Source organism: Chiloscyllium plagiosum, unplaced genomic scaffold (genome assembly GCF_037043375.1).
Source record: "Chiloscyllium plagiosum isolate Xiang-an unplaced genomic scaffold, Cpla_swu_hap1 HiC_scaffold_21, whole genome shotgun sequence".
In the NCBI taxonomy this organism is placed as follows: Eukaryota; Metazoa; Chordata; class Chondrichthyes; order Orectolobiformes; family Hemiscylliidae; genus Chiloscyllium; species Chiloscyllium plagiosum.
In genome coordinates, this window is record NW_028270159.1 from 6307454 (window position 1) to 6331603 (window position 24150).

The 24150-nt window shown below is 44.0% G+C and overlaps 1 protein-coding gene across 1 annotated transcript in view; it reads right to left on the reverse strand.

Moving 5' to 3' along the window:
* Positions 1-21074, reverse strand: part of dolpp1 (dolichyldiphosphatase 1) — a 44928-nt gene extending 23854 nt beyond the window's left edge. Inside the window, exons 1-2 of the mRNA XM_043720625.2 lie at positions 20960-21074; positions 1502-1602 (exon numbers count right to left, since the gene is read on the reverse strand). Of these exons, the coding sequence (XP_043576560.1) occupies positions 1502-1602; positions 20960-21044 (186 nt within the window). The 5' untranslated portion in view covers positions 21045-21074. The remainder of the gene's footprint in view (positions 1-1501; positions 1603-20959) is intronic.
* Between the last annotated feature and the right edge of the window lie 3076 nt (positions 21075-24150).

Below are 24150 nucleotides of genomic sequence, written 5' to 3' on the forward strand. Positions count from 1 at the left end.
CTCTGCAGGAAGACGGTGGTGTTGGTGGATCTCAGGGCCGGTAAATTCATTCAACAAGCTTCGAATTTCAAGCTTTGCCCTCAATCTCATGCAGTCACTTCCCTACCCCCCACCTCCTCATACAATGCTGGGTAGCAACTCAATAAATGTAAAGGAAATGCTGCTGTACAGTATTAGAAGCTTCAGGAAGTATAAAACCACTCTTTTGTGAAATGGTTCTGCCGAGTGGTTTGTGCATGGAACACCCTTCGTGCTCTAATGGAAAATGACCTCAAAGTTTCTGTGCTTAAGATGATTTTTTTCCAGAAAAAGTACAGTGCATGCAAATTTAAAGCACACCAAACAAATGTTTCAGAGCCACCCTTAATCCATATACATGTTCTACAACAGGTGACTGGTAAGAATTTCCACAGGGTTTATTTGGGACAAAAGAGCTGTCTGAGCCAAAGAATCAGCTGCTGGTCACACTCACTCTGAACATCAGATTAGAGATTCATGGACTTTTCGCTTCTCTCAGTTTTGGATGTCCCATCATATATTCCACCTAAAGCATACGTGCAGGTGGCCCCCCTGCCACCAAACCATCCCCGAGTGCAAGGAGGAGTCATCCATTTAGAAACAGAAGCAAAAACGACTCCCAGTGCTTAAGCTTAGGAACTCTCTGCATGCAGAAATCAAGTGAATTTACAACAGAGATACAGCCCAACTAGACGGGCTATCAGGGACAACCTTTTATTTATTCATTCTTGGGATGAGTGTTTCACTGGCCAGGCCTGTGTTTACTGTTGAGTTGTACCTGACCTTCAGAAGGTGATGGTGTGCTACCTTCTTGAACACAATGGAGCCACTTACCTCACCATTCCAGAGGCCAGTTAGAAATCAAACACGTTGCTGTGGTTCTGGAGTCACCTGTGGGCCCAGACTAAGCCAGGTCAACAGAACACCTGCTCTAATGAGCTTTTCCTTTGTTCACTGTCACCGAGACTAGAATTTTATTCTACAATTAAATCATTAATTGAATTTCATTCCACACAGTGGAAGGTGGACTCACATTTCCAGATATTGGTCAGGCCTCCGGATAGTCCAGCAATATAATTACCCTCACCCAAATAAAGCAGGTTTGAAGAAAATTACGTTAATTTTGTGCTTTTTTTTTTAAATTACAGAACAATTATAACGAAGTTTCTATTAGAGATTATTCATGCACACAATCAAACAGAACTCAATTGTTTTTAAGTGGGGACGTTTGAGAAACCCATCAATGAGGTACATACGATGCCATCACCTTGGTGCATCCACAATGGCAATCAAGTCTTTTTCCCCTGTCTTACAGTGTCAGGTAGAGAAACCACCCTGCCCAGTCTTCAGACTTCCATCTTCCCCAGAGAAGAGATGGTGACTTCTGATAGGGAATATAGCAGAACCGAGACCATTCCATAGAAACAAACGATCAGAACAACTATTCTCATGAATCAATGTGAGAAATAGACACGTAACTTACAGAGTGCAACTCCCTCTTGAACACAATGAGTGTGATGAAACCAAATAGGATAAATACTGGGACAAGACTTAAATATGCAAGAACTTTTCCTGTGAGATCACCTGGAGACAAGAGAAAGGAGACAATGTTTAGGCTTGTGCAACATATTTTTAAGAAAAAGCTGATCTCGCCATTTCCTCCTTAATGTTCCTAAGATGTCTCATGATGAAGAGAATAGATGATCATCTCTGAGTCAGTACTCTAGACATGAAACTAAATGGAGGAAGCGCCAATGCACTTTTAGTCCCCACTATAAAATGTACTTCCTAGCCACTAACTTTATCCCTCTCCCAAGTAACTGACAGAGGCCAAACCAGATAATTCTCAAGCTCTGCATCGAATCGGACCCAGAACGAATAACCAGCCAAATTCCAGCACCAAAACTAGACTCTTACACCTTGATAACATTGTCACCCCCACTTCTCCAAGCTCAGCGCATCTGCTGCCAAACTCCTCACCCAAACTTCTTTTATTTCTAGACTTAACTATTTCAATGCACTCCAAGTCAGCCTCTCACCCAAACTTGAATTAATCCAAAACACTGATTTTCATTTCACAATTTGCCCCCTATCCTACTCACCCATCACCCTCCCCTTTCTCACTGGCCAAAAGTGCTAAACCAGGCGCCAACATATCTGTGTTAAAATTCTCAATTTCAGTTCACCCATGGACTGTTTTATCCGTTTCTCTGTGATCTTCACAAGTCACACAACTGTAGATTCCTGCACTCGTCCAATCTGGCCTCTTGTCTATGTTTTAGTTTAATCACCCACTGTTGAAGGCCAGATCTTTAGTTAACTCACTTTATTTCCTTCCCTAAACTTCTCCACCTCTATTTGTCTTTTGAATATAATGGTCTCTATGATTAAAAATTTAGTCATCTCTCTAAATATCTTGTCGCTCAGTTTCAAAATTCATTTGATTCACTACTGCAAAGTCCCTTAAGAGATTGTACTTTGTTAAATGCACTTCATAAATGCAAGTTATTGTTGATGAAACAAACACTTTGGTTGCTTGCTTCTCTACAATCAAGCTGTGACTCAGTGGGAAACCATCTCATGTCAGTCAGAAGGTTGTGAGATTGAGTGCATGGCCAACACTCCCAAGTATAGCACCAAAGGAGCACTGCGATGTCCGAGGAGCCAATTTTCTAAGAAGACATCAAACTGGAGCTCTGTCTGCTCTCAGGTGCAAACAGAACATCAAACAGTACAATTTACTGAGACCAAGAAAGCCCTCGCCCATAACCAACCCTAATATTTATCCCGAAACATCACATCAAAGATTTGTGTGATCATAAAAACAAGCTGTTTGTAGGAGTTTGATGAGTGCAAATTAACTGTCACATTTCCTACATTAAAACAGTAACTAGACTTAAAGTATTTAATTGGCTGCAAAGCATTTGGAATGCCCTAAGTTCATGCGAGTTTTGCCTTTTCCATGGGAACATAACACTTGAGGGTTAGTAAGCCATTCAGTTCATTGAGCCTGCTCTGCCATTCAATAAGATCATGGCTGATCTGGTTATGGCCTTGCTCTAGAGTCACAGAGATGTACAGCACAGAAACAGACCCTTCGGTCCAACTCATCCACGCTGACCAGGCATCCCAATCCGACCTAGTTCCATTCCCAGCAGTTGGTTCATTCCCCTCTAAACCCTTCCTATTCACATACCCATCTAGATGCCTGTTAAATGCTGTAATTGTACTAGCCTCCATTATATCCTCTTGACAACTCATTCCATACACACACCACCCACTGCGTGCAGTGGCCCCTTAGGTCCCTTTTATATCTTTCCCCGCTCACCCTAAACGGACGCCCTCTAGTTCTGGACTACCCAACCTCAGGGAAAAGACCTTGTCTATTTATCCTATCCATGTCCCTCATGATTTTACAAACCTCTATAAGGTCTTCAATGCTCCAGAGAAAACAGCCCCAGCCCTATTCGGCCTCTCCCGAGAGCTCCACTCTACTTTCCTATCTGCACCCCATAACCCTTCTATCACAATCCCAAACAGATTATGCACTCTTACAATCCTTTCATACACCAGCACAACTGAGATTAGGAACTCAGCTATAAGTAAATGAATGGATGGGGGAAAAGAGGTTCATCAAGTATTCATCTTTCCACTCTGGTGCACTATATATGTGCACTTAGGAGTGAGATGAGGAAATTTTCTTCACTCACAGGGTTCCAAATCTTTGGAATTCTTTATTTCTACAGTCAACTAAACGTAGAGCACAGGGATGGAACTAGACTATTCTAGAGAGAGTGTGTTAACATGGACTTGACAAATAAAATGGTCTCCTCCTGTACTACATGATTCAATGGCTCTAACACCTAACACTACAGTATGAGAGCTGGTGGACGTTCAGTCGTTGATATGCTAAAGGATGGAACTAATTAATTTTTGGATACTAACAGAATCAAGGAAAATGGAAACATACAAGAGGTGGTGCTGAGGGAGGACATTAACTACTATTTTACCAAATGGTAGAATCATTTTAAAGGACCCGGTGTCTTACTCCTACTCATGTTTATTACATTATGTTAATTACACAATTGTGAATCTCAAAGACATCAATATTTTCAACAGTGCAATTATATTGAACATAAAAAAAGGGAACATGACACATTTGGTAAATTTGTAGCCAAGGGTGAAAGGTGTAGCCAAAGAAGGACCCAGGTTTGATCTGTTCCGAGACAAAAGGCTACAAGTCAAATGATCGCAAGTCAGTGCAATTTTCTTTGATGGAAATTCACCGAAAGGAAGACTTGCCTTTTTTTCAAACTAAGCCATTTTCTGATTAAGTTCTTTCATACTTAGACCACTGTTGGAATATTGTGTGCAATTCTGGTCTCCCTCCTATAGGAAGGATGTTGTGAAATTTGAAAGGGTTCAGAAAAGATTTACAAGGATGTTGCCAGGGTTGGAGAGTTTGAGCTATAGGGGGAGGCTGAATAGACTGGGGCTATTGTCCCTGGAGCATTGAAGACTGAGGGGTGACCTTATAGAGGTTTATAAAATCATGAGGGGCATGGATAGAGTAAAGAGACAAGGTCTTTTTCCCCCAGGTAGAGGATTCCAAATCTACAGGCATATGTTTATGGTGAGAAGAGAAAGATTTAAAAGGGACCCAAATGGCAACTTTTTCACACAGAGGGTGGTACGTGTATGGAACAAGCTGCCAGAGGAAGTGCTGGAGGCTGGTACAATTACAACATTTAAAAGGAATCTGAATGGGTACATGAATAAGAAGGGTTTGGAGGGATATGGACCAAATGCTAGCAAATGGATCTAGATTAATTTGTGATAACTGGTTGGAATGGACGGGTTGGACCAAAGGGTCTGTTTCAGTGCCATACATCTCTATGACTCTGAACTAGTATCAGTTAGTGAATCTTCTCTGGACTGTTCCATTGCCATCCCCAGATCAGGGCTCAAAACTGTTCAGTGTTCCGACTGTGACCAGACTGATGCCTCATATAACTTAGCAAAACCTCCCACTTTTACACTTCATTCCCTTTTAAATAAAGAACAGCAGTCCATTTGCTTTCCTCACCGCCTTTAGGGAAGGAGTCTGCTGCCCTTACCTGGTCTAGTCTACATGGTAAGTCCAGACCTATAACAAAGTGGTTGACACTTAATTGCCCTCTGGGCAATTAGAGATGGGTAATAAATACTGGTCTGGTCAATGATGCCCAGATCTCATGAATGAATTGAAAAAAAAAACCTGAATAAGTGACTGGACTTCAATAGTGGGGCCTCAGAAACTGTGGATGAATTTGTATACCTGGAAATATTTATCCCAAATGAATATAGGAATGAGATGATCAGATAAACCAACTGATGGGAATTGTTTATTATCAACTGATAATTGCAGAAGTTGGAAGCATTTGGAACACGTTGTATAAACAACAAGTTAGGCATCAGCTGGGAAGGCAGAGTAAACAATGAAGTCATGATAAAAGTAACCTGCATCCAAAAACGCAAGTTCCAGCCAGAGGATTGTGACTGGCTAATAGGATGCACGCTATAAAGTTGAGTACCAGTACACCAGGGAGTTAATGGAATCAGCCTAACAGGAGGCTAAAGACTGAACTATGTCAGGAAAACAAAGGATATGCATTATGTTACACATACGTCCCAAAGCACTTTACAGCAAATGAAATATAGTTTCTATGTTGTAAAACTTGAAAGGGTTCAGAAAAGATTTACGAGGATGTTGCCAGGGTTGGAGGATTTGAGCTACAGGGAGAGGATGAACAGGCTGGGGCCGTTTTCCCTGGAGCGTTGGAGGTTCACAAAATTATGAGGGGCATGAATTGGGTAAATTGACAAAGTCTTTTCCCTGGAGTGGGGGAGTCCAGAACAAAAGGGCATAGGTTTAGGGTGAGAGGAGAAAGATATAAAAGAGATCTAAGGGGCAACTTTTTCACACAGAGGGTGGTACGTGTATGGATTGAGCCGCTAGAGGAAGTGGTGGAGGCTGGTACAATTACAACATTTAAAGGCATTTGGATGGGTATATGAATAGGAAGGGTTTGGAGGGATATGGGCCGGGTGCTGGCAGGTGGGAGTAGATTGGGTTGGGATATCTGGTCGGCATGGACGGGTTGGACCAAAGGGTCTGTTTCCATGCTATACATCTCTATGACTCTATGAACTGTTACCATCTAGAAAGACAAGGGCAGCAGATACATGAGAATACCATCTTCAAGTTCCTCTCCAATTCACTCACCATCCTGACTTGGAACAAAATCAGCTGTTTCTTCAGGATTGCTTGATCACAATCCTGGAACCCACATCCCAACAACACTGTGTAGATCCCCAAAACTCCTGGATTATGGAAGTTCAAGGCAACAGCTCACATTACCTTCTGAAGGACAGTCTGAAATGGATGATAAATACTGGCCCAGCAATGACACTCATGCCTCATGTAAAATAACAAGTCATTTTTGAAGGGTAGTCACTCAGTGCAGAAAATAATGCATGTCCCCATGCTGTATAACTCGATGTTTCTATACAATCTTTGCCACGGACTTAAGAAAGAAAACAGGGTCTCAGATAGGGAAACACCTCCTGCCTTGAATATCTGCATTTATTTCAATGCAAAAGGCCTAACAGGGAAGACAGATGAACTCAGGGCATGGTTAGGAACATGGGACTGGGATATCATAGCAATAACAGAAACATGACTCAGAGATGGACAGGACTGGCAGCTTACTGTTCCAGGATACAAATGCTACAGGAAGGACAGAAAGGGAGGCAAGAGAGGAGGGGGAGTGGCATTTTTGATCAGGGATAGCATTATAGCTGTACTGAGGGAGGATATTCCTCGAAATACATCCAGGGAACTTATCTGGATGGAACTGAGAAATAGAAATGGGATGATCACCTTATTGGGATTGTATTATAGACCCACACCGCAACCCCCCCCCCCCCGCCCCAAGTATTCAATGGGAAATTGAGAAACAAACTTGTAAGGAGATCTCAGTTATCTGTAAGAAAAATAGGGTGGTTATGGTAGGGGATTTTAACTTTCCAAACATAGACTGGGACTGCCATAGTGATCAGGGTTTAGATGGAATGGAATTTGTTAAACATGTACAGAAGAGTTTTCTGATTCAGTATGTGGATGTAGCTACTAGAGAAGATGCAAAACTTGACCTACTCTTGGGGAATAAGGCAGGGCAGGTGACTGAGGTGTCAGTGGGGGAGCACTTGGGGGCCAGCAACTATAATTCTATTAGATTTAAAATAGTGATGGAAATGGATAAACCAGATCTAACAGTTGAAGTTCTAAATTGGAGAAAGGCCAACTTTGGCAGCATTAGGCAAGAACTTTCAAAAGCTGATTGGGGGCAGATGTTCGCAGGTAAAGGGACGGCTGGAAACTGGGAAGCCTTCAGAAATGAGGTGACAAGAATCCAGAGAAAGTATATTCCTGTCAGGGTGAAAGGGAAGGGTGGTAGGTATAGAGAATGCTGGATGACTAAAGAAATTGAAGGTTTGGTTCAGAAAAAGAAGGAAGCATATGTCAGGTATAGACAAGATAGATCGAGTGAATCCTTATAAGAGTATAAAGGCAGTAGGAATATACTTAAGAGGGAAATCAGGAGGCAAAAAGGGGACATGAGATAGCTTTTGGCAAATAGAATTAAGGAGAATCCAGAGGGTTTTTACAAATATATTAAGGATAAAAGGGTAATAGGGAGCGAATAGGGCCCCTCAAAGATCAGTCATGTGGCCTTTGTGTGGAGCTGCAGGAGATGGGGGAAGATACTAAACAAGTATTTTGGATCTGTGTTTACTGTGGAAAAGGACATGGAAGATATAGAATGTATGGAAATTGATGGCGACATCTTGAAAAATGTCCATATTACAGAGGTGGTGGTGCTGAATGTCTTGAAACGCATAAAAGTGGATAAATCCCCAGGACCTGATCAGGTGTACCCTAGACCTCTGTGGGAAGCTAGGGAGGTGATTGCTGGGCCTCTTGCTGAGATATTTGTATCATTGATAATCACAGGTGAGGTGCTGGATGACTGGAGGTTGGCAAACGTGGTGCCACTGTTTAAGAAAAGTGGTAAGGACAAACCAGGGAAATATAGACCAGTGAGCCTGACGTTGGTGGTGGACAAGTTGTTGGAGGGAATCCTGAGGAACAGGATGCACATGTATTTGGAAAGGCAAGGACTGATTAGGGATAGTCAACATAGCTTTGTACGTGGGAAATCATGTCTCATAAACTTGATTGAGTTTTTTGAAGTAACAAAGAGGATTGATGAGGGCAGAGTGGTAGACCTGATCTATATGGACTTCAGTAAGGTGTTCGACAAGGGTCCCCATGGAGACTGATTAGCAAGGTTAGATCTTATGAAATACAGAGAGAAGTAGCCATTTGGACACAAATAGCCATTTGGACACAGAACTGGCTCAAAGGTAGAAGACAGAGGGTGGTGATGGAGGGTTGTTTTTCAGACTGGAGGCCTGTGACCAGTGGAGTGCCACAAGGATCGGTGCTGGGTCCATTACTTTTCATCATTTATATAAATGATTTGGAGGTGCGCAGTAGAGGTATAGTTAGTAAGTTTGCAGATGACACCAAAATTAGGGGTGTAATGGACAGTAAAGAAGGTTACCTCAGATTACATCGGGATCTTGCTCATATGGGCCAATGGGCTGAGGAGTAGCAGATGGAGTTTAATTTAGATAAATGTGAGGTGCTGCATTTTGGGAAAGCACATCAGGGCAGAACTTATACACTTCATGGTAAGGTCCAGGAAGTGTTGCTGAACAAAGAGACCTTGGAGTGCAGGTTCATAGCTCCTTGAAAGTGGAGTCGCAGGTAGATAGGACAGTGAGGAAAGTGTTTGGTACGCTTGTCTTTATTGGTCAGAGTACTGAGTACAGGAATTGTGAGGTCATGTTGCGGCTGTACAGGACATTGGTTAGGCCACTTTTGGAATACTGTGTGCAATTCTGGTCTCCTTCCTATCAGAACGACGTTGTGAAGCTTGAAAGGGTTCAGAAAAGATTTACAAGGGTGTTGCCAGGGTTGGAGGCTTTGAGCTATAGGGAGAGGTTGAATAGGCTGGGGCTGTTTTTCCTGGAGCGTAGGAGGCTGAGGTGTGACCTTATTGAGATTTATAAAGTCTGAGATGCATGGATAGAATAAATAAACAAGGTCTTTTCCCTGGGCTGGGGGAGTCCTGCAGTAGAGGGCATAGGTTTAGGATGAGAGGAGAAAGATATAAAAGAGACCTAAGGGGCAACCTTTTCACGCAGAGGATGGTGCATGTGTGGAATGAGCTGCCAGAGGAAGTGGTGGAGGCTAGTACAAATGCAACATTTAAAAGGCATCTAGATGGGTATATGAATAGGAAGGGTTTGGAGGGATATGGGCCGGGTGCTGGCAGGTGGGACTAGATTGCGATGGGATGTCTGATTGGCATGGGCGAGTTTGACCAAGGGTCTGTTTCTGCAATTCAGTGAAAATCATACTTTTCCAACTTGGAAGTGAGAATTCCGAAGTCAAGCCTGAAACCTGGATTTGATTAGCAGACTGACAATGGCAAGGTGTTGTGACTATGTACAGCCAGGATATAACTGCCTGATCAGTTCAGTTCAATTGATTATTAAAGGCTCTGAATAAGCCTTTTGCAGCATGCTTTATTTTGTTTAATTGCCTCTTTCAGACCCGTTATACTCTGCACCAACTCACAGCTGTGAAAAGAGCCTCATCCCAAAAGACTGCTCCTCTGCACATTAATTTTCACTTGGCATCTATCCCCTACCCTCTTCAAAGTATTGCACAAACTCAAAATGCTTAGTAACAACCAATGTCTTCAGCTAACCTCTCATGGCTGCTTAACGGTCCAAACGTATACACCGATGAAACCTTTCAAACCCAGTTGTAATGCACATCTACTACAAACCGACCGACTCCCACAGCACATCTACTACAAACCGACCGACTCCCACAGCTACCTGGACTACACCTCCTCCCACCCCGCCCCCTGTAAAAACGCCATCCCATTCTCCCAATTCCTTCGTCTCCGCCGCATCTGCTCCCAGGAGGACCAGTTCAAAATACGCACAACACAGACGGCCTCCTTCTTCAAGGACCGCAATTTCCCCCCCGACATGATCGACGATGCCCTCCACCGCATCTCCTCCACTTCCCGCTCCTCCAACCTTGAGCCCCGCCCCTCCAACCGCCACCAGGACAGAACCCCACTGGTCCTCACCTACCACCCCACCAATCTCCATGTACAGCGCATCATCCGCCGTCACTTCCGCCACCTCCAAACGGACCCCACCACCAAGGATATATTTCCCTCCCCTCCTCTATCAGCTTTCCGTAGAGACCACTCCCTCCGCGACTCCCTTGTCAGATCCATACCCCCCACCAACCCAACCTCCACTCCCGGCACCTTCCCTTGCAACCGCAGGAGGTGCAACACTTGCGCCCACACCTCCCCCCTCACTTCTCTCCAAGGCCCCAAAGGAAACTTCCATATCCGCCACAGATTCACCTGCACCTCCACCCACATCATCTACTGCATCCGCTGCAGCCGGTGTGGCCTCCTCTATATTGGGGAGACAGGCCGCCTACTTGCGGAGCGATTCAGAGAGCACCTCTGGGCCACCCGGACGAACCAACCCAATCACCCTGTAGCACAGCATTTCAACTCCCCCTCCCACTCCACCGAGGATATGCAGGTCATTGGACTCATCCACCGCCAAACCACAACAACGCGACGGTCAGAGGAGGAGCGTCTTATCTTCCGACTGGGAACCCTCCAACCACAGGGGATGAACTTGGACTTCACCAGTTTCTTCATCCCCCCTCCCCCCACCTTGTCTCAGCCGAATCCCTCCAGCCCGGCACCGCCTTCCTGACCTGCAGTCTTCTTCTTGACCTCTCCGCCTCCACCCTACTCCGACCTATCACCCTCACCTTGACCTCTTTCCACCTATCACATTTCCAACGCCCCTCCTCCCTACCTTTTATCTTCTCCTGCTGAACACTCTCTGCTCATTCCTGAAGAAGGGCATGTGCCCGAAACGTCGAATCTTCTGTTCCCTAGATGCTGCCTGACCTGCTGTGCTGTTCCAGCAATAAAGTTTCATGCATATAATACAGCCCCATTGTTCTGAAAAAAACTAAAGGGCAACTTTCAAATGTACTAAAACTACTCTCACTTTCAGCACAAAGGGCCAACAACTAAATCACTAACTTATCAGCAAAAATTAACATTTCATGCTTGTGCTTCAAGTGTCATAGTTGGTCAGACTTCTGACCGGGACAATACTGCTGCCTCTCAATGCCAGGGACCAACGTTCGATTACAGCCTCAGGCAACTGGCTGTGTGGAGTTTGCACATTCTCCCCATGTCTACATGGGTTTCCTATGGGTGCTCCAGTTTCCTCCCACTGTCCAAACACGTGAAGGTTAGGTGGACTAGCCGTGCTAAATTGCCCACAGTGTCCAGAAATGTGCAGACTAGGTGGGTTAGCCATGTGAAATGCAGAGTCACAGGTAGGTGGGGGATGGGTTTGGGTGGGGTGTTATTTGTAGGGACTTGATGGGCCAAATCACCTGCTTCCACACTGTAGAGATTCTATGATTCTGCCAATATTTCAGATCCACTGGCAAAATACAATTCCACCTAGATTGCTAAGGTGTCTATATCTGGGCTCACAGGCTTTAAACTCAGCTCAGGATTCGAAGTTTGAATCAGTGGTGTCATCTTTTGCAAGATCCTACATGGCCTCTGAAGGGGAAGAGCAGGGAATCTCAACCCCGAACTGTCTGGCCAACATTTATTCCTTCAGCCAGCACCACCAGGACAGATTAGCTTGTCATGATTACGCTGCCACCCGTGTGAAAATTAGCTGTGGGTATTCCTAATTATATCATTACTAATTCACATCTCCAAAGTGGTAAAGCAACTGTAAAGTGTGTTAGGATTTCCTGAGGCCGTAGAAGTTGCTCTATAAATATACATTTCCCCACAATTATGCTCAAGTGTCAGCAACAGCTTAGTTGCTATCTTCCTTGCCTTGGAGTCTGAAGATTCTGAGTTTTATCCCATTCCAGGCCACAGCACAAAAATTCAGGTCAATACTCCACCACAGTATCAAGGGAGCAAGGCACTGTTTGAGGTGCCATCATTCAGGTGAAAAATCCAGCAAAGGCCCCCTCTGTTCTCTCAAGTGGGATTAAAAGATTCCACAACACTGATGGTGGGACAAGTTTTAGGATGGGTCACTGGGCAGAGTTTGGGACAGGGCTTCAGTGTTATTCGCTGGCTGTGGACAGTTAAAATCAAGATATGGCGAACACAAGAGTTGCTAGTTGATTGGCTGGTGATTAACATTGCTCAGGGCTGAATATAAACAAATGGCAGATTAAAATGATAGAAGTATTAAGAATAAACAATAAATGTGCAGCAGATGAGCATATTGTTTTATTAAGTAAGGCACTACTACTAGCAAGGTAAGTCAGGATGTGGGAAAGCAAGTAAATCAACAGATTAAAAAGGCGTGCAAGAAAGTCATTACTGCAATAATAACTAGGGTCTTCAATGTACAGGTGGACTAGGAAAATCAGACTGATGGCAGACCTCAAGAAAAGGAAATTTTGGAATGTCTACAAGATGGATTTTTGGATCAACTTGTGATATAGCACACTAGGGAACAGTCAATTCTGGATTTGCTGATCTGTAATGAGGCAGACTGCATTAGGGAGTTTCAGGTGAAGGAACCCTGAGGGGGCAGTGACCAAAATATGATAGAATTCACCTGCAGTGCGAGAGGGAGAAGCTAGGATCAGATGTAATGATATTACAATTGAGTAAAGGTAACTACAAAGTCATGAGGGAGGAGCTGGCCAGAGTTGATTGGAAGGTGAGGACAGCAGGGAAGATGGGGGAGCAGCAATGGCAGGAGTTTCTGAGAGTAATTCAGAAGGCACAGCAGAAATTCAACTAGGAGAAAGTGAGGACTGCAGATGCTGGAGATCAGAGTGTGGTGCTGGAAAAGCACAGCCGGTCAGGCAGCAACCAAGGAGCAGGAGAGTTGACGTTTTGAGCATAAGCTCTTCATCAGGAACGTCAACTCTCCTGATCCTCTCCTTTTTGACAGCAGAAATTCTTCCCAAGGAGGAAGAAACATACCAAGAGGACAAAGAAATCTGAAGCACAAAGGAATTTGGAAAACCTAGTACAGGATATTCTTATGGTGAACATGCAGGTTCATTTGGCAGTGCAAATGTAATGTTAGCATTCATTTCAAGAGGGCTAGGACACAACAGTAGAGTCTGATACATTCAGGACATTTAAGCAACTCTTGGATAGGCAAATGGAAGACAGTACACTGACGTTGAGTAGTTTACTCTGATCTTAGAGTAGGATAAAAGGCCAACACAACACCAAGGGCTGTACTGTGCTGTACTGTTCTATGTTCTGCTGAGGCTGTATAAGGCTCTGGTCAGACCGCTTTTGGAATACAGTGAGCAGTTTCAGGCCCCGTATCTAAGGGTGGATGTGTTGGCGTTGGAGGGGGTCCAGAGGAGGTCTACAAGAATGATCATGGAAAAAAGGGCCTAACCAATGTCCTGTACAGCCGCAACATGACCTCCCAACTCCTATATTCAATACTCTGACCAATAAAGGAAAGTATACCAAACGCCTTCTTCACTATCCTATCTACCTGTGACTCTACTTACAAGGAACTATGAACCTGCACTCCGAGGTCTCTTTGTTTAGCAACACTCCCTGGACCTTACCATTAAACGCGCAAGTCCTGCTAAGATTTGCTTTCCCAAAACGTACCACCTTGCATTTATCTGAATTAAACTCCATCCACCAGTTCTCAGCCCATTAGCCCATCTGGTCCAGATCCTGTTGTACTCGGAGGTAACCTTCACTGTCCACTACACCTCCAATTTTGGTGTTATCTGTAAATTTACTAACTGTACCTTTTATGCTCACATCCAAATCATTTATGTAAATGAGAAAAGGTAGAGGGCCCAGCACTGATCCTTGTAGCACTCCACTGGTCACAGGCCTCCAGTCTGAAAAACAACCTTCTACCTTTGAGCCAGTTCTGTATCCAAATGGCTACTTCTCCCTGTATTCCGTGAGATCTAACCTTGCTAACCAGTCTCCCATGGGGAACCTTGCCGAACGTTTTACTGAAGTCCATATAGATCACATCTACCGCTCTGCCCATATCAATACTCTTTGTTGTTACTTCTTCAAAATAAAACTCAATCAAGTTTGAGAGACATGATTTCCCACAGACAAAGCCATGTTGACTATCCCTAATCAGTCCTTGCCTTTCCAAATACATGTACATCCTGTCCCTCAGGATTCCCTCCAACAACTTGCCCACCACCGACGTCAGGCTCACTGGTCTATAGTTCCCTGACTTGTCCTTACTACCTTTCTTAAACAGTTTAGGTTAGGCCACTGTTGGAATATTACGTGCAATTTTGGTTTCCTTCCTATCGGAAAGATGTTGCGAAACTTGAAAGGGTTCAGAAAATATTTACAAGGATATTGCCAGGGTTGGAGGATTTGAGCTACAGGGAGAGGCTGAACAGAGTAGGGCTGTTTTCTCTAGGTCGTCAGAGGCTGAAGAGTGACCTCAGAGGTTTATAAAATCATGAGGGGCATAGATAGGGTAAATAGACAAAGTCTTTTCTCTGGGGTCGGGGAGTCCAGAACTAAAGGGCATAGGTTTAGGGTGGAGAGGGGAAAGATATAAAAGGGACCTAAGGGGCAATGTTTTCACACAGACGGTGGTATGTGTGTGAAATAAGCTGCAAGAGGAAGTGGTGGAGACTAGTACAATTGCAACATTTAAACCATGGATATGGGCCGGGTGCTGGCAGGTGGGACTAGATTGGGTTGGGATATCTGGTCGGCATGGTCGGGTTGGACCGAAGGGTCTGTTTCCATGCTGTACATCTGAATGACTCTCTGATTCTAAGGTGTGTCATATGAGAAGTGGTTGAGGGCTCTGGATTTGTACTCGATGGAGTTTAGAAGGAAGAGGGAGTACCCTTACTGAAACTTATAAAATACTGACATCCCTGAATAGAGTGGATGGAGAGACATTGTTTCCACCAGTCCAAGAAACCAGGACTCAAGGGCACAGCCTCAGAGTGAAGAGATGACCATTTGGAATGGAGATGAGGAGTCTTTTCAGCCAAAGCGTGGCGAATCTGTGGATCTCATTGCCACAGAAGACCATGGAAGCCAAGTCATTGAGGGTCTTTAAGACAGAGAGACAGGTTCTTGATTGGTAAGGGAATCAAAGATCATGGGGAGAAGGCAGGGGAATCGGGTTGAAAAACATATCAGTCATGTCTGAATGGCACAGCAGACTGGATGGCTTAATTCTGCTTAACTCGATGGTTTAGGGAACTCATACTGAGCATCAGTGGCCAAGTTATTGCTAAGCAAGTGTTGCACTGTTTATGACCATTTCAATCACTTCACTGATGACCAAATGTACACTGATGGGGTGATAACTGGCCAGGTTGGATTTGTCCTGTTTTGTGTGTACAGGACATACTTGAACAATTATCCACATTGTCAGGCAGATGTCAGTGCGTAGCTGCACTGGAACAAATTGAATAGGGACACAGCAAGTTCTGAACCACACATCTTCAGTATTTTACTGGAATGTTGTTAGAGCACCTGCAGCATCCAGTGCCTTCAGCGGTTTCTTGATAGCATTTGGAGTGCATTAAATTGGCTGAAGACTGGCATCTGTGATGCTAGCATCCTCCAGAGAAGGCTGAAATGGACCATCCCCTCAGCATTTCTGGTTGAAACCTTTTTAAAAAATACTTCAGCCTTATCTTTTACGCAGATGTGTTCTCATCCTCAGTGTTGAGGAATGGCAACATCTGAAGGGCCTGCTCCTGCAGTGAGTTAGAGTCATAGAGTTATACAGCAAGGAAGCAGACCTTTCAGTCCAATCCATCAGTGCCAACAAAATATCCTAAATTAAGCTAGTCCCGTTGGCCAGCATTTGGCCCATATCCCTCTAAACGCCTACTATTCATATACTCATCCAGATGCCTTTTAAATGTTGTAATTGTATCAATCTCCACCACTTCCTCCTCTTTTCATACATGCACCGTGTGGAAAATGTTACCCTTTAGGTCGCTTGCAAATCTTTCCCCTCTCACCTTAAACCAATGTCCTCTAGTTTTGGACTCCCCTACCCTCAGAAAAAGAAAAAGACCATGGCTATTTACACTATCCATCCCCTCATGACTTTATAAACTTCTATAAGATCACCCCTCAGCCTCCGACATTCTAAAGAAAAAAAAGCCTCAGCCTTTTCAGTGTCTTCAGATAGCTCAAACTCTCCAATCCCAGCAAACTCCTTGTAAATTTTTTCTGACCCTTTTCAAGTTTAACAACATCCTTCCTATCACAAGGTGACCAGAATTGAAGATAGGTTTTCTAAAAGTGGCCTAACCAACATGCCATCCAGCCACAATATGACCTCCCAATGGTTATACTCAATGTACTGACCAATAAAGGCAAGCATGCTAAACGCCTTCTTCAACACCCTGTCTATCTCAACTCCACTTTCAAGGAACTATGAACCTACACCCGTAGATCTCTTTTTTTGGCAACACTCCCCAGGACCCTACCATTAACTTTATAAGTTCTGCTCTGATTTGCCTTACCAAATGCAACACCTCACATTTATCTAAATTAAAATCCATTTGCTACTCCTTTGTTTAATTGTCCACCGCCACTCATGACTGGATGTGGCAGAACTTTAGGGCTTAGAGCAGATATGTCTGTTGTAGAACTGCTTCGGGTGAAATACGAAATGAATACAGGTTGGTTTGCTAAGCACGTGTTTCATCAGCGCAAATTGGCGATAACGTGATTGACAAATTGTGGACATTGTTTGAATAACGCTAACTTTCTACCAACAGGTATAATGATATTCTATTAGCGATCTTCTAGAGTGATTTTCTATCGCAGTTTTCCATACTGCAATTTTCTATGGCGTGAGGTTGCAGAAGAACACAATTGTTGCATTATAGCAGAACAACCTGAACTTTGCATCTGACTTGATCCAGGAAGATGTTGCTGTACAGGTCATGGTGAAAGATGAGGTAATTAGTGGGTTGAAAAATCAGTAAGGAGGTGGTATTTGATAGACTGTATTTCAAAGTAGATAAAGGCACCAGGATTGGATGAGCCGTCCAAGGCACAGAGTTGAAATTGGAGACATACTGGTCATTGTTTTTCAGACTTCTTTAGACTCAGATTGTAGACTCAGAGTCAGAGAGCTGTACAGCATGGAAACAGGCCCTTCGGTCCAACTCATCCATGCTGACCAGAGATCCTAAATAAATCTAGTCCCATTTGCCAGCATTTGGCCCATATCCTTCTCATCCCTTCCTATTCATATATCCATCCAGATGTCTTTTAAATGTTGCAATTGCACCAACCTCCATCACTTCCTCTGGCAGCTCATTCCATACATGCACCACCCACCACCCTCAATATGAAAAAGTTGAACCTTAGGTCCCTTTCAAATCTTTCCCCCCTCACCTTAAACCTATGCCATCTAGTTTTGGAACTACAGAATTGCAAATGTTCAAAAATTGTCATAAAGGTAAACCAATTTAAATTCAGAGGTATAGAAACTTCTACAGACAATCATTTAAGGGAAAACTGTGCCTTAACTAAATTACTGGAGTTTTCTGGAGAGGGTTGATCAGGACAATGCTGTTGGCGAAGTGGATACGGACTTCCAGAATGGATTAGATATAATGTCACACAACAGAACTGTGGCAAAGTTATAGCTCACAGAACAAAAGGACAGCAAGAACATGGACACTGCATTAGCAAAGTGACAGAAAAAGAGAGAGGTGAGTGGTTAATGCTTGTGGAAGATTTGCAATGGAGTTCCCAGGGGACCAATGTTGGGACCCTTGCTTTTGTATATATTAACGGCATAGACTTTGGTGTACAGGTTACAATTTCAAAGTTTGCAGATGATACAATACTTGGAAGCAGTAGAAACTGAGGGGGGTAATGCACAACCTCAACAGAATACAGACAAATTGGTGAAATGAGTGGACGGATTATAGGTGAAGTTCAATACAGACAAATGTGAGATCATTCATTTTGGTAGGAAGAACACAAACAGACAATATAAAGGGTATAACTCTAAAAGGGGGTGCAGGATCAGGGGTATATATGCATAATTCATTGAGAAAGACAGGATTAGTTGAGAGCTGTTGTTATTGAAGCATACTGTCTCCTGGGATTTATCATATAGAGAGCAAAAGCAACAATAAGTACAAGACACTAGTTTAGCCTCAGCTGGAATACTGCATCCTGTTCAGGAAAAACGTGAAGGATTAGAGAAAGTGTGGAAAAGATTCACAAGAATAGTTCCAGGGACAATGAATTTCAGTAAGGAGGTCAGAGTGAGGAAGGATCACCGGACCCGAAATGCTAACTTTGATTTCTCTTCATAGATGCTGCCAGACCTACTGAACTTTTCCAACAATTTGTTTTTGTTTATGAAGTCAAATTGGACACGTTAGGGCTGTTTACCTTGAAGAGAAACTAAGAGGAGATTTAATGGAGATGGTCATAGTCACGAGGGGTCGGGACAGAGTTGAGAGGAAAAAAAATGTTCCTGACCGTGAAAGGATCAAGAATGAGACAGCACATATTCAAAATAATTGGCAAAAGCAACAAGAGAGATATGAAGTGGTTTTTAAAGCAGTTAGTTGTAAGGTTTGGACCGAGATTGCAGAGGAGGCAGATTCAATTGAAATATTCAAAAAAGGGATTAGCCTTGCATCTAAAAAGAAGCATGTGCAGATCGCAAGGAGAAGAGTCATAGAGATGTACAGCACGGAAACAGACCCTTCAGTCCAACCCACCTGCCAGCACCCAGCCCATATCCCTCCAAACCTTTCCTATTCAAATACCCATCCAAATGCCTCTTAAATGCGCAATTGTACCAGCCTCCACCACTTTCTCTAGCAGCTCATTCCACACACATACCACCCTCTGCGAGAAATAGTTGCCCCTTAGGTCTCTTTTATATCTTTCCCCTCTCACTTTAAACCTATACCCTCTAGTTCTGGACTCCCCACCCCAGGGAAAAGACTTTGCCTATTTACCCTATCTATGCCCCTCATAATTTTGTAAACCTCTATAAGGTCACCGCTCAGCCTCCGACACTCCAGGGAAAACAGCCCCAACCTGTTCAGCCTCTCCCAATAGCTCAAATCCTCCAACCCTGGCAACATCCTTGTGTATCTTTTCTGTTCAACTTTCACAACATCTTTCCAATAGGAAGGAGACCAGAATTGCACGCAATATTCCAACAGTGGCTTAACCAATGTCCTGTACAGCCGCAACATGACCTCCCAACTCCTGTATTCAATACTCTGACTAATAAAGGAAAGCATATCAAACGCCTTCTTCACTATCCTATCTACACTAAAAAAATTGCTCAATTGGCACATTGTATTTGCACCAGCTCTCCAAACAGCCTCCTCCTCTCCTCTGTGATTTTCTGTAATGTTGGATAACAATATAGACACTTCCCCTAGTGCCCAGCTCAGTATCTGTCCCCTAACCAATATCACTAAAACAGGTTATCCGTTTGTTGGAGCTTGGGCTATATGAATTGGCCACCACATTTCCTATTATGCAAGAGTGCCTACAGTTCTGAAGATATAGTACTTGACTTAAAAGCTTTCTCTCCACAAATGCCGACAGACTCGTTGAGTGTTTCCAGCACTATTTTTATGTCAAAAATACTTAGTCAGCAGTAAACTGCTTTGAGATATCCTGCAAATAGCGGTAGATAAATACGACATTCTTTTCTCAATGATTGATTGGTTTCTATGCCAATTTGCTCTGCAAGTGATGGGATTCTCCATTGACCTACCATGGCTAAATCAAACTGGGTAGAAGGGACAGGGGCCAAAGGCAATTTTATGGAGTTAGGACAAAGATCAGCCATGATCTCACTGAATGGCACAACAGGGGCTGAATGGCTTACTCCAGTCCCTATAATTCTACTGGGAGTCAGTTAGCTCATTTGGCTGGATAGGCAGTTTGTGATGCTAACAGCATGGGTTCAGTTCCTGGCTGAGGTTACCTCGAAACACTGTCCTTTTCAACCTCTCCCCTGACCTGAGGCATGGTCTCCCTTAGACTAAACAACGTGTAATGACAAAGTAGCCCTTTGGCAGGGTAGGACTATGGCGACTTTACCTTTAAAATTCTAGAAAGCCCCTGAATTGCATTTTCTCAAATGCCCTTACAGAAAAAAGAAAATTTCAACAAGATCTTAGTTTCAATTCTTGCAAATCATACTGCCCTTTCAATTTTAAAAGGATCATATGAATTAAAGTCAATAAATAACTCTGTACTAGTGCTTTCAGTATAATCTCTGATTAGCCACTGCTATAAATATTTTCACCATGACAGTACTGTGCAAGGTGGGCGCAATACGCACGCGCAGTAAAAGCTCTCCCACCCTGACCCACAAGTCGCGCTTGCGCATCGGGAGCCGGCCAGGCATGCGCAGAGATCGGAGATCAGGGCACTATCATCCAGCAACATCCCGCATGCGCACTTGAAAGGGGGACGCATGCAATCTAACGGCGCATTATTTGGCAGCAACCAGGCGCCGCCACCTCTTAGCCCCGCAAGGCCTGCCGAGCCAGGCTCACCGCATTCTCCTTACAGCCGACCACTCGCTAGTCAATCTTGCCCCGCTCGTAATAATAAAAGTATATGTTTTTTTTTAAAAAATGCAAACTCTCGAGGGAGGCTGAGGAAGCATCCTAGCCACGGTACCCGAGCAGGAGAAGCGGCCGTACCTGGGGGATACTCGACGTACGTGAAGGACAGCGGCTGCCAGCGCTCCTTCTCCACAGCGACCGAGCACTGTGCCACCGCCGCCATCTTCACCGCATCACGGCCGCCCGGTTGCAGCCAATCACGGCCGCCGCAGCCCCCGGCCAATGGCAGGCCTGTCTCGGCGGCGTGCTCGGCCAATCACGGCGCAGAGCAGGAATACCCCCCCCCCAGGACGGCGGCCGCCGCCAATTGGACCGCACAGCCAGCCAATCCGAGAGGAGCGGCCGCTCGTCCAATCACGGGCCTGGCAACTTGCCATCCCTCCTCGCCAGTGTAACACAATAGAGCCAGCGGTAAAGCTCAGCAGGTCGGGCAGCATCCAGGTCACAGCAGCAGCAGAGATATGATGTGGAGGTGCCGGTGTTGGCCTAGGGTGGACACAACACACAATCACACAACACCAGGTTATAGTCCAACAGGTTTAACTGGAAGCACGAGCTTTCAGAGCGACGCTCCTTCATCAGGTGATAGTGTTGGGCTCGATCGTAACACAGTTTATAGCAAACATTTACAGTGTGATGTGACTGAAAACTTGACTGTTAAGCCTTTCATCTGTTAGTTTCACTTCACTGTATTCTAACACATGAAAGGCTTAACAATCAATTTTTCAATGTATAATGTCAGTCACATCACACTGTAAATTTTTGCTATAAATTCTGTGTTACGATCGAGCCCAACACTATCACCTGATGAAGAAGCGTCGCTCCGAAAGCTAATGTGCTTCCAATTAAACCTGTTGGACTATAACCTGGTGTTGTGATTTTTAACGTCACAGATATACAGCATGGAAACAGAGCCTTCAGTCCAACTCAGTCCATGCTAACCAGATATCCTAATCTAAACTAGTCCCATATGCCAGCACTTGACCCATATCCCTCCAGCCCATTCCTATTCATCCAGATGTCTTTTAAAAGTTGTAATTGTACCAGCCTCCACCACTTTCTCTGGCAGCTCAATCCACACACATCATCCCAGTGCTTCGCTGGAGCACTACCACAAACCTGAGACAGATTTTAGCCATGGAACAGAGTGGTGTATTAAACTGGCAGGCAACTGGAAGCTCAGGGTAATTTTTGCAGGGAGAACATAGGTTTCTGTGACGACTGGGTCACCCAGTGTAAGCTGGGAGAACAACATTCATTTTCTGTTTGGGGATCCTGCAGCCTCCTGGATTCAGTACCAAGTTCAATAAGTTTCGGGCTTGAACTCTACTATCTGGATGTTTCGTCACCACACTAGGTAACATCTTCAGTGAGCCTTCAGACGAAGCATTGCTGATGATTCCTGCTCCCTATTCATACGTTTGGGTTTCCATATAAATAGAAAGCAGGACGTATCAGCAATGTTTTGCCTGGAAAACCACTGAAGCTGTCACCTTGTATGATGACGAAATGTCTGAAAATGAACCTTCCAACTCAGCGAGCAAACCTACATTCAGGACTTCAACCTGAGCTACAAATCTTCTCAAAACTCACTGAACTCTACTATGTCCTAGCTGTCCCAACAAACTGTTGGGACTGTGATCACAGTCTATTACACACAACCCACTGTTAACCACCGACAGTCTCCATGAACAGCTATTCACTCTCCGAGAGGTTGTTATCCACTTCTGTCTGTCCAACTGTTCTTCTCTCAGTTTCCGTCTACCCCCAATTACCTATCATTTACTCCTTACCCCCTCCCCCCACCCTATCTTCTGCATATAAACCAACATTTTCCTAGCTATCAGTTCTGAGGAACTGTCACCTGACCCAAAATGTTAAATCTGATTTCTCTTCGCAGATGCTGCCAGACATGCTGAACATTTCCAGCAATTTCTGTATGTTTCTGATTTACAGCAACTACAGTTCTTTCATTCGGTTTTTAATTAAGTGCTGCAGAAACTCAGGTCTGGTAGAACCTTTGGATAGAGAATCAGAGTTAACAATTTGAGTTCTCAAGGTGGGAGGGTCACTGGCCTCGCAACATAGTAGGCCATTCAATGACATTATGGCTGATCCATCATTAACTACATTATCTACCTTTGGCACATATCACTTAAGACATTCGCTTAACAAAAATTTCAGTTTTAAAATTAACTGATCTAACTTCTACAAATGGCAGTTGATGAGAGTTCCAAATTTCTACAACCCTTTCAGGCATTAACGTTTTTTTTTAATCTGCACTTGCTGAGTTTCTCTAATACGTTCTGTTTTTGTGTATCATTACACATCCCTGGAGCAAGTGGGACTTGAACTTGACCGACTCAGAGATAGGGACACTACCACTAGCTCAGAGAGGAGTAGTTATGGAATTTTTAATGCATGGAAAGAGGCTCTTTGGCCCATTATGTCAATGCCAACCATCAAGCATCCATCTATTCTACTCCCATATTTCAGCATTCGGCCAGTAGCCTTGTACACTTATGGTAATCTGGAGTCAGAGGCTGTGGACATATTTTTTTTTTAATACATTTATACCTGGGATATGGACATCCTGAGCAAGGCTAGTATTGGTCATCCATCCCATTTTTACTTTTGAAGAAACATACTGTATTCAGAATATTTGTACCTGAAAATTACAGAAAGTGCAATAAAATTTAACTAGTCCCCATAACCATGTTCCATTCTTGGGTGCCCCAGTAGAATCATAATACACTTGAAGTATACAGTCCATGTCAGGCATACAGGGAAATGTTTCACAAGGAAAATTATAGAAAGTGCAATAGAACACAAGTTTCATCTAAAAAACGATGTTCCATTGCGCAAAGCCTCAATATAATTTCAGTACTTTTGCTATTTACAATATACACAATTTGTCAGGGATACAGGATTCCAAGGATTCAATCTGTTTTCAGGCCCTCACTGCACTATGGCCAAAAGGCTTTAGATAGTAACTTTGCTCCAATGAGGCCCTACAGCAGCAGTTTCTTAGCACATAGTCCTGAACAATGAAATGTGGCAGTCTGCAATACTCAGTGAGAACAACCATTTGCACTGGAAGACCAGCAGGTTTCAAGCAGACCAAAGTACATCTCACTTTGTTGATGGTCCTCCAGCCTCATTTGATGTTTATCTTGGTGTGTCTATCCGGTAACCATCTGTAAAGCAAATTGCTGCCACACAGCCACGCTTCTTAAAAATTGTTTTGATGGGAAATGGCTATTTCTGGC